Source organism: Centruroides sculpturatus, unplaced genomic scaffold (genome assembly GCF_000671375.1).
Source record: "Centruroides sculpturatus isolate CEXI.00-Female unplaced genomic scaffold, Cexi_2.0 scaffold1464, whole genome shotgun sequence".
Taxonomy (NCBI): domain Eukaryota; kingdom Metazoa; phylum Arthropoda; class Arachnida; order Scorpiones; family Buthidae; genus Centruroides; species Centruroides sculpturatus.
Genome location: NW_019392611.1, coordinates 171,011 through 182,334, shown reverse-complemented (window position 1 = coordinate 182,334; position 11,324 = coordinate 171,011). Strand labels below are relative to the sequence as shown.

General features: G+C 29.9%; 1 protein-coding gene across 1 annotated transcript in view; it reads left to right on the top strand.

The window, feature by feature from the left end:
• Window positions 1-244: 244 nt before the first annotated feature.
• Window positions 245-11,324, top strand: part of LOC111617680 (dynein heavy chain 7, axonemal-like) — a 168,383-nt gene continuing 157,303 nt past the window's right edge. The window contains exons 1-3 of the mRNA XM_023358964.1: window positions 245-498; window positions 6,512-6,590; window positions 11,081-11,305. Of these exons, the coding sequence (XP_023214732.1) occupies window positions 428-498; window positions 6,512-6,590; window positions 11,081-11,305 (375 nt within the window). The 5' untranslated portion in view covers window positions 245-427. The remainder of the gene's footprint in view (window positions 499-6,511; window positions 6,591-11,080; window positions 11,306-11,324) is intronic.

The following is an 11,324-nucleotide window of genomic DNA, read 5'->3' as shown; positions in this document are numbered from 1 at the left end:
TGCCGATTGGAATTCTTTCGGATAATTGACGTTTCGGATGATTGACTTTCAGATAATCGACGCTCTACTGTATTTCTGAATTTGACTTTATTCTATATATTATATATACTGAAAAATCTTTGAAATAAAATTTAAATAAATTAAAAATTGATTAAAAAGCTTGAAAAAATTCTGAACTGCTTAATGAAATTAAAATTTCAAATTTATAAGAAAAATGATGCAAAATTTAATTTCTATTTAATTTGTTTATAATTAGGAGGAAAGAAAGTTAAATATATTAATAGCAAAAGTTCCTAAACATAGTGAATGTGCAAGAATTATTGATAATTATCATGAGATATCTGATAGTATTAAATATGCAAAATCAAAACTAACCGAACCTGGAATTTTTGAAGTAGATGGTATTGAACTTTTGGAGACATTAACTATGCAAATTACAGATTTGCAACAAAATCTTTTAAAATATATGATTAATATTCATCAGAATGCTACTGAAAAGTAAGTATTAATCATTAAGTTATTTTTAAATTGAATAGGTTTTATTCATTCAAGACACTGCTTTTTTAGGGATCACTTTATTTTTCTAGCACTTTCATATTCCTATAACCTATCTTCAGGGATGTCAAAATAAAAAAGTCAGTAAACAATTTGCTGGATTATTTATCAGGCTATGTTAGGGCTAATAATTAATTGGATACAAATGAATTTGCCTAGAGATATGCATTTAAGGCACTATCTCTTGATAAATTTTATAATTAGAATTAAATTATTAGCTTTAATAAAGTCCAATAGATAATCTGGCAGATTGTTTGGCAATACAAATATATTTGGTTATTGTTTATCATATATGAATAAAAAATTACACATTTGTTGAAAATCACGTTTTCTAGATTATCTATCAGAGAATGACAATATATTCATTTAACACACACCATCTTCTGTTAATATCTTTGAAGATAGATTGTGGAAATTTAAAAACACAAGATAATAAAGATACAAACTCAGGAAAGCAGTGTTTCATTGAATAAGTTGATACAGAAGTTATATGTTGAATAGATTTTAAATTAGATAATTTGAATAATTTCACTTTTTCTCTGTTAGTAAAATTTAATAAAATTTTTAAATTTTTGTTAAATTTTAAGCTGCAGATTTTCGTGCAGCTTTTTTCTCTTAGTTTTTTAAACAAAATTTTAAAATATAATTCATGAAACAATGTAAAATTATAAATTTGCTTTGATTCTGATGAAACCGTGTTGTTGTTATTAAGCTGTTTCTTTGCAGACACACTAAGGTGACATATATCAACACTTGGCAACTTATTGACTATTTATTCAGTTGGGACGCCTTTTACATTACGCGTTTCGGGCATTGGCCCCTCTTCAGCCAACTAGACATAAAAAATAAAACATAAGAAAATTTGTACAAAANGCTATTACATTGCAATTATTTTAAATTAATTACTAAATAATTTATCACTATAGGAAGGTATTAGGTGCCATCTCTTATTAGATTTAATAATTATAATTAAATTAGATAATTTAGAAAATTCTGGAAAAAAAGAATTGGCCCAAAGTGGGACTCGAACCCACAACTGCTGCTTACTGTGAATATGCATTGCCCCAGTTATGCTATCTGAGCCTGGGCTGATGCCATAGGTGAGTGTTTACAGGACACAAATGCTGAATGCATCCCAATTCAGCACCATATGTAACCAGTGATGGTTATCTGTTGTTTAAATATATCTGGAAGAGGAGATTGACTGGAGGATCAGGTAGCATAACTGGCAACACATCTGCATTTTAAGCGGCAGTTGCTTACAAACTTTGTGATGATTTTTATACAATTATACAATTAGTGGCATACATTGATTACAGAAAATCATTCAACAGTGTCCCACAGATTTGGCTGCTGCACACACTTTGCATCTACAGAAGTCATCTCCAACTCATTTGTTTTTTGGTTTTACCATGCTTCACTGAAGAACAACATTTCATCTTAACCTCCATGACATTCACATTAAAAAAAAATCAAATATATATCAAACAAAGAATTTTTCAAGCAGATCCTTTGAATCTTCTTTGGTTCTGCCTTGCACTTAACCCTTTATCTACTACATTGAACAAAACACATCATGATTACAATATCAGACACAACAAAACAATACAGTTCGCATTATCACACCTCATGTAGTACATGGATGATATCAAACTTTACACATCTATACAGAATCAGCTTTATCATCTCTTACAAACTACATACACATACTCAAATGATATACAAATGGAGTTTGGTCTAGACCAGTGGTCTGCAACCTTCCTGACCTCAATCTGAATTCAAATTTGTGAGTTTAGTGGTCCATGAGGGACCACTAAACTCACAAATTTGAATCCCGTGGACCACTATCGTGAATTTTTTAAACAATACAAAATCTGTAGAATAGTGATCATAAAAGTTCAATTTTTCTATATTAATATGAAACTCGTGTTTAATTATAACAAGCTAAAGTTCATTGCTGCTTGTTTGAAATAAGTTTATAGATTCTTAGTGCTTTTCCACAAAAGACGATAATGCAATCACAATATTGTTTATTGTTCATTATTTATTGATAACAGTCACTTTGTATTTGGTTTTAGATTTGAATAAAAAATCTCCAATAAGTGAAAAAAATCAACTAAGCAGTTTGCATTTCTTTCATAATACTTCGTGTAACATTCAGTTGATCAATGTCCAAATTTCTCCATGGACCATCCAAATTTTTGTGGACCATCAATGGTCCTAGTCTAGACAAATGCAAAACACTACATATTGAAAACGAAGTTCTGAAGAAAGGAGACTGTTCTCAGAAGTGGAAAAATTATTGTGTCCATAAAAGAGAGCAAGTTTTACAAATATTTAGGATTCCAACAGGCCAAACTTTCAGAACATGTACAGGTAAAACAAATATTAACATTTGAATATCAGAATAGATTACATGCAGTACTAAGAACACATCTAAATGCAACCTATACTATTAAAGCTATTAATATATATTTTGTCCCTGTACTCACTTATTCTTTCGGAGTTATACACTGGATATGCACAGATCTTGAGCACCTCCAAAGGAAAACAAGAACACTTACTAAGCATAAACAATATCACCCAAAATCATCTGTAGAAAGACTAACTCTTCCTTGTAAAGAATATGGTCATGTCCTTACTAATGTAGTTAACCTGCACTACAAACAAATTCAGACACTGCAGGAGATTTTCCACAAAAACAAGAAACATTAAGATTACATAAAGCTATAACTCTGGCAGACAGTAACCATATGCCTTTAAACTTATATTCTGAACACCTGGACATAGCTCACAAAATAAATAACATAGACACCACTAAACAGTCATCAACACAAATTGTTAATTATGTTGTGAAAATTCAAAATTAAAACAGAGTATAAAGAGTAAAAAAAAAGAAGAGAAAATGAAATTGAAATTATTTTATGAAAATTACAAGGTGTGTCTGAAAAGTTCAGTGAATAGTTTCATAAAATAAAGAAAACAAGAGATACAAACAAAATACCTTTCAAATGGCATTCAAAGTAATTGCCATTAGCAACAACACACATTTGACATCAGTTGTACAGTTGCTGGAAGCTGTGAGCAAACACTTCTTTTGGTATCACACGAAGCACCATTATCACACATTGTTGGATCTGCGCAATGTCAGAAAAGCGTAGGCCTTTCAGGACTCCTTTGAGGTGGGGAAACAAGAAATCTGCAGGTGCTGAATATGGAGAATGTTGAAGAACTGTCACCTGGTGTATAGCGAGGAAGTGCCGTACGTGGCTTGCAGTGTGCGGATGGGCATTATTGTGGCGCAGAGTTCACTGTCCAGTCTGGTACAACTGGGGTTGAAGTCGCCGGATGCGTTTCAGCAGCTGTTTCAAAACTCCCTCGTAGAATTCTGCATTGATGGTTGTATCGTTGGGTAAAAATTCATGATGGATCAAGCCCTTACTGTCAAAAAAGGCAATCAACATCATCATAATCCTGGATTTGGTGAGACGACATTTTTTGGGAGGGGGACGACCATGAACACCATTCCATGGACTGTCGCTTGGTCTCCGGATCATACTGGTAGCACCATGACTCATCCCCTGTAATGATTGTTTCCAAGAACTGCAGATTCCGGTCACATGCATTGATGAAATCTCCAGAGGTTTCCATCCGGTGTTGCTTTTCCTCATCTGACAGCATGTGCGGTGCAAACTGGGCACAAACCTTATGCTTTTGCAAATGTTCATGAACAATGGTGCTCACACTGTCCTTACTTATTTTCAAATCTTCTGCTATTCTGCTATCTGCGAGTATTCTCAAAGACAGGCGCTGATCATCTGCAAGCATCCATCGCACTTGTTTGATGTTGTCTGGAGTTGTGCGTGTTGACATTCAACCAGAACATGGCTCATCTCGACATCTTCCTTTCTGTTTCTGAAGCATTTAAACCATTCAAAAACACACTTTTTATTCACTGCTTCCACACCATACACTTTCACTAACATTTCATGTGTCTCCATCACTGTTTTGCCTAATTTGAAGCAAAACTTGATGCTCATACATTCCTCCATTTCGCAGTGACACTCCTTTTCACACTGACTGCATTGCATTGTTTGTTGCGCGCACTTCCATTTAACTGTCATGATTTCGACACTAGGGCGCACTAGTTGGCAAGTCTCTCACTACATCTGCATGAGCGCGCATCCTAACCAGCACAGTTATTCAACTATGGGACCATTCACCAAACTTTTCAGATGCACCTTGTATTTTTATTTATATGCATACAATCTTATTACATCACCTAAGGTTTGCTGAGAGAAAATTGCTTATTTAACAAATTTTTCAACCTATTAATATGTGTCATCTTCAGTTTTGAACTAAAATTAAAAATTGTTTCAAAAATAGAACATTGTGTTTTGAATATTTTAAATACAAATTCAAAATTGCATGTATTAAATAAGCAAATTATGAACAATATAAGTTTANATATTCTTAGAAATATTTTTCAGATGTGTTAAATTCTTGGATTTTAAATTAATTTTAAATACTTCATTTAAAATTTTATATCCAATATATATTCATATTCACATATAATTTAAATTTTTATTAGAAAATAAAAATTAAAGTACATTATATAATTTATTGAAGAATCAAAATATTGTTTAATCAATTATCTCCTCTTTAGAATTGATTTACTGACAACAAAATGTGATATTAAATAAATAATTTGATAAATTCTCTTCGCTCAATTAATTATTTTTATTTATGAATTAGGAAGAAAATTTGATAAAGCTGGTAATTTCACTCAGTGGTGGCCAGAAGAAGTGATCGATAAATTCAAAGAGAAAACTGTATGCTTCGTCGAACAGTATTCTCAATATACTATCGATATGGTTGGGCAAAATGTAAGTTTTTTTCATTACTTTTAATTGGGAAAATTAATTATGTTATGACTGAATAACAATAAATAAATTTTGAGTCATGTTTTTATTACTTCATCTGTATCTAAATGAGTTTATCATCATTGTAACATAGCAACAGAACAGCTGAAAGATGTTTTCTTTGTAATTTCATTATTCATTAGAACTTAAACTAATAACTTGAAACAAGCAAACATTTTTACATCCTTAAATTAATATATTATCATGCAAAATTTAATAAGTAATGTTTTTATATTTATTATATAAACATAAGGCTCTGTTTTATTAGAGCTTACTAGTCAAAATCCATCTATAAGGGAAAATATGACATGAGGTGATGTAGTTGCTATTTCTGTGATCCAGAAGCTGTATTCATTTCTTAATGTGCTATACAGTAGAAAGTAATTTGTCAGGAGTAATATTCTGTACTTGTAGTGCTATATTATCTTTTAAGGCTGCCAAATTAGGGACACTTCAACGGTAAACATCAGTCTCACAACCAATACTTGTATGGCATGATGCGAAGCATAAAAGATATTCATTTAAATGGGAATAAGCAGTTGATTACACTTTCTCCTGTAAAATGATGCTGCAAAAGATGCTGCATTGGTCATGTAATATGAGATGGTGTTTCATCTTGCATAAAAATGTCTTTTCCAGGCATCATCATTACTCCAGTCTGCAATTGTGGAGTAATAAAACTGCAGAGCATTCTGTGCTACTTCTGTGCAGTAATGAAGCATATTACTGTTCTTATTGAGGGGATTTTCCCAAAAAGAATAGTCTCAGTGTGAAAATTGTGGTAAAAGCATACCAAATATTGATTTTAGGCGAGTGCAACAGAATATCTAAAGTCCAAATTCAATAGTTTTGGATGTTATAAAACCTGTCCAGATAAAAAAATGGGTTTTTTCTCCCATAAGTTTGTGAGCTCCAATGAAAGTAGAGTTTTGTGTTTAGAACGTTTAAGAAATTGAGTTTATTGAAGATTTGTAAATATTTATTTTCCATAGACTGTAATAATGAGATTGTTTTTACAAAATTAAAAATTTTAGATTAGTTAATGATTTTGAAGAACTTAAGAATCAAATATTAACTACACCTGAAAACACAGAAGAATTAATGAAATCTCAAGTAAGTGAAAATAAATACTATCATTGTAATTCTCTACATTTATCTCTACTTTATGCTTGTTAGTTCATGAAAACTATATCTTTCTGGTGAAGTTATAGAAATTATTAAAAAAGTAATTACTTATAAATGTAAAAGTAGAAAATATCACTTATGGATTTGTCTCAGATAATTGAGGGTTTTTACTGTGTGGCTGTACGCCATATTTTATATAGGTTTTATTTTAACTTTTGTATAATTTCCCTTCTTTCTTCCTTCTTCTGTTGTCTGTCCCTTCCAGAAAATTCTTTCTCAACCCTTTCTTCTTGGGTGGTGGTGATTAATCTTTTGAACAAAGGGAAGGAAGAAAGCCTGAGGGTTTAAGAGAAAGACAAGGAACATTTTTGACTGAGACGTTGTAAGGATCGGACAGAAAGGTGGTGCTCTCTATATCATCTTAGCAGCAAATGGAGACACAAAGAAGTCAAGGCAAGAATCAACAGCAGATCTGGTCAAGAAAAGAAATATCATAACGACTTCAGATCAACATCAATATGAGTTAAGAGAAATCAAGAATTCGCCTGTCATTCCAAAAAGGAAGAGATTTTGAGAAACTATCACCACCCCCAAGACTACCATTGTAGGCTAGGTACCCAATTTTACCTATCTTTATTTCTATCATTCTCTCCTATACCAATGTTTTCTGTCTTTAGTTTAAGTTATTTTTAAGTGTTAAAGTGTTTAAGTGTTGTGATTTGCATATATTAATTGTATAAAACTCAAAGTTCATTTATGTCGTGATGGTTGTACTGATATCTGTTCATTCTATTAAGGTCATACTACTCTTATTGTGAAACTGTAATCAGGGACTGAGTGGAGTTGGTATCCCAACGAACTGTTTTATTTCATGTGAAATAAAGGTTTCATTTTGTTAATGTATCCTTATAGCTTTCATTTCACTTATATCATCACAACTGTAATTGAATTTCTTCTAAAAACAAAAATAATTATACTTTAGACGTTAATGTAGTATCAAAAACATTCGATTCAGCACGACGCACAGTCTTCAGAAAAACACTACACAAAAGCGTCAGTGCTGCCAGCTAAAATACACACACCAACAAAAAAAATATTGGAGTTGCCCAAGATATAGCCAAAGATTGCAGCGCCACATCACTAGTGAAAATTTAAATTTTCCGACTGGAATGCTTTCGGTTAACCAACGTTTCGGATAACCGGCTTTCGGATAAACAACGTTCTACTGTAGATAGATAACTGGCATGACTCCATTGCTAACAGAAAAGTATGATTTACAGGGGCAAGACATTACAGTAGTAACTTGAGGTGGAGAGCATATATTTTAAATTAAATTAATTAAAAATATGATTAAAATCGCAGCTTGGCATTATGACAATGTCACAATAAATAATTGTTTAATCAGTATTCTAGTTTTCATCCTTGCTTGTTAAATAAATAAATTTTGTCTCAACAAATCTTAGATGGTGTAATAAGACTGTAGTCTCTCTCTGCTGAGTGCAGTTTGTATGAAGTTCATATGTATTTGCTCAGTGGTATTAGTTATCTTCAAGTTTTTCAAGTATTTTTACATATATTCCAAATACAGTTAGAATAGTGTTTATAAGTTTTGAGCTGTACTTTTTGTGCATCTCAATTTATAAGCACTGTGTGTTATAATCACTTCAAAATGACATTAAGTCTATATTAGAATATAAAAAATATATATATTTAAACATAGAGCATATTATTGGCTGTATTTGAATGTTTTCTTGTTTCTGAGCTGCATGTCTTTATTATTAATTTGATTTTAGTTTTTATCATGCTGGTATTAATTTTAATAATCTAAAGACAAAAAATTAAAATGCAAGAAATAGTTTCTTTTAACTTTGATATTTTATATTATATGTAAAATCTTATTTTGTTATTAGAAAATATTATCTAGAAATATTTTTTGTTAATAGTGAATTACATTTCATTAACTTATATATTTATAAGATTCAATAAATATATTTTTGATTACTGTATATATTTATATAACTGATATATTAATTAAACAAACTTTTCAATTAATTATAAAATGTAATGTTCAGATTAAATCATTACAGGATCATACTTTTTTCAAAGTTAAACTTATTGCTAAACATGAAGGAATAGAACTTATTCCATCTTTAGATGAATTTAAAGAAAAAGTTATTAGTTTTCTTGATTTAATGATGAAAGCTGTGTCAAAATTTTCAAGAATAGATAATGCACTTGGAATAACTGTAAGTATTAAAACGTTTTTTATTTGTGTGCTTGTATGTAAGGTTTATACAAAAACCATTTTTGAAAATCTTTAAGTTTAAATGAATTTTATATATATATATATATACAGAATGATTACTTGCAGATAGAGTTTGTAATGGCTCTATATTTGTTTTCAGGACATAAGTGTTTTGTGACAATTTATTAATTAATTAAAATTTTACCTACTTTGCCATTTGAAAAATAATGATAAGAGTCAAGACTCCTGTAATTAAGCATTTCTTGGTAATCATACACTTTACTTTTAATAAGATATTTAAATACATTCCAAAGATGACATTCTCTCATGTCATTATTTTATAGTACTAATTGATGAAAATAAATTAGAAAATGCAAGTTTGTAGAAGAAACTATGCAAAAATCCAAAAATTTTGCATTAGACTTAATTCTATGATATTCTGTGAATATTTTGGACTATTTTATGAGTTAAACGAGGATACAAATATTTCCTGGTAGCTAATAACGGTGGAATATTGATAAAATTACAGAAGCCAATTTTGCCAATTATTTTCTAGAGAGAAAAAGTTAAAAAAATAGGATTTAGATTTTCTTAATTTTACTTTAAATTTTTATCAATTTTAAAAGATATTTCTCCCATAATGCATGTAGTATGCTTTTTTCTTTTCATTAGAAAACATTTAAACTTGTGTAAAAATGATTGAAAATACTCTCTTTATAATTTAAAATATAAAACCCGTACAATTACTAACAAAGTGGATTCTATAGTTCTGCAGTTCCATAGTTCTTGCAGTATATTAATGATGGCACTACAGAATGGGAAAATAAATGAACCCTGTCTGAAAACTTGTGGATATAGTATGGGTAGTATACAGGAATAAACTTGTCTAATCTGATGGGATGCACATGAACAACAAAGTTGATGTCATCAGTCAGTCTGTGTGCTGCCACATAGGAGAGCATAATGCATTTGTGGGTAGCATATCAAACATTTACCTGGCTCAAGCAGATTAGTTTTACTACAGTATGCTTGGGTCTGAGGCAATTTCAAGTCAAAATTTTGTAATTTGATGTGAAAGTGTGAAAATCACATGCATTGGTAATAACAGTGTTGTTTGCAATGCAAAATTTCACATTTATAATTATTATGCCTGTGTCCTATATCTTAATTTAATATTTATCTTGTATACTAGTACTTTATCAATTAACAGGACTTAGTATACTGGATTTATGAATGCAGAAATTTTGTCTTACATCAGAAATAATATATTTTTTTTATTTAGTTCACCTGTACACATACATTTTAAACTTTTTGTTTTGGACTTGTTTGTTCCTCATCAGCAGGCATTCAAAAGACACTTTCTACAGTTAACAAATTAAATTTTTTTATTAAATAAATGGTGAACTAAATAAAAAATATTATTTCTGATCTGTAAGACTAAATTTCTGCATCCATAAATCCAGTATAATAAGTCCTGTTAATTGATAAAGTACTAGTATACAAGATAAATATTAAATTATACATTTATAATTCACAGATACCAAATAGTTCTCTATTTAATATTTGAGGAGGAGATTTATTCATAAGTATCTAGTGTACTTTGTGCCAAAGAATATTTATATTGTGTCAAAGAGAAATAATAATCAGTTTTAGTTTATCATGTTACTTGTACAGTTTTAACAATTTACTATTAGAATTGAATTTATTTATTTACTACACAATAAATAAAAAACACATCAGATAGTAATCATGAATAATCACAAGATATTGTTTTTATATTTTTCAATATATTTATTATGTTTGTGCAAAATAAAAAAATAATTTTTAATGATACAATATGGTCATGCCACTACTGCCAGCTAAAACATGCACACCAACAAAAATAATATTGGTGCAGCCCAAGACATAGCCAAATATTGCAGTGCCACAGCACTAGTGGAAACTTGAATTTGCCAACTGGATTGCTTTTGGTTGATCAGTATTCGGATAATCAACGCTCTACTGTATTTAAAAATATTGATTTAATAATAAACGAATTTTAGGAGTGTTAATTTCTATCTGATATTATGTTACTTATTTGATCAAATATGTGATTAGAAGATAATTTTCATAACCATTATTTATTGTCGGAAGACATATTATATATTTACTAATATTTGTATGNATTAAATTTAAAACTTTTAAACAGAAATTAAAATTATGAATATTTATTTTAAAATTTTTAATTAAACAGGAATTTATAAAAAGAGTAGAAATTGAGCACATACCTCAATTACGAGAAAAAATAGCAGAATTAGCAATACGAATTATTTTCTTTGCATCAAATATCGAATTTACTACAGATGATATTGTTTCAAATTCAGAGCCTTTTTATCTTTTGTCAGAATTGCCTGATATTATTTCTGAACATAGAAAAATGATTAATGTGAGAGAAACTGATTTTCAGCAACTCTTAAAGGTAATGAATTTTTATAGTT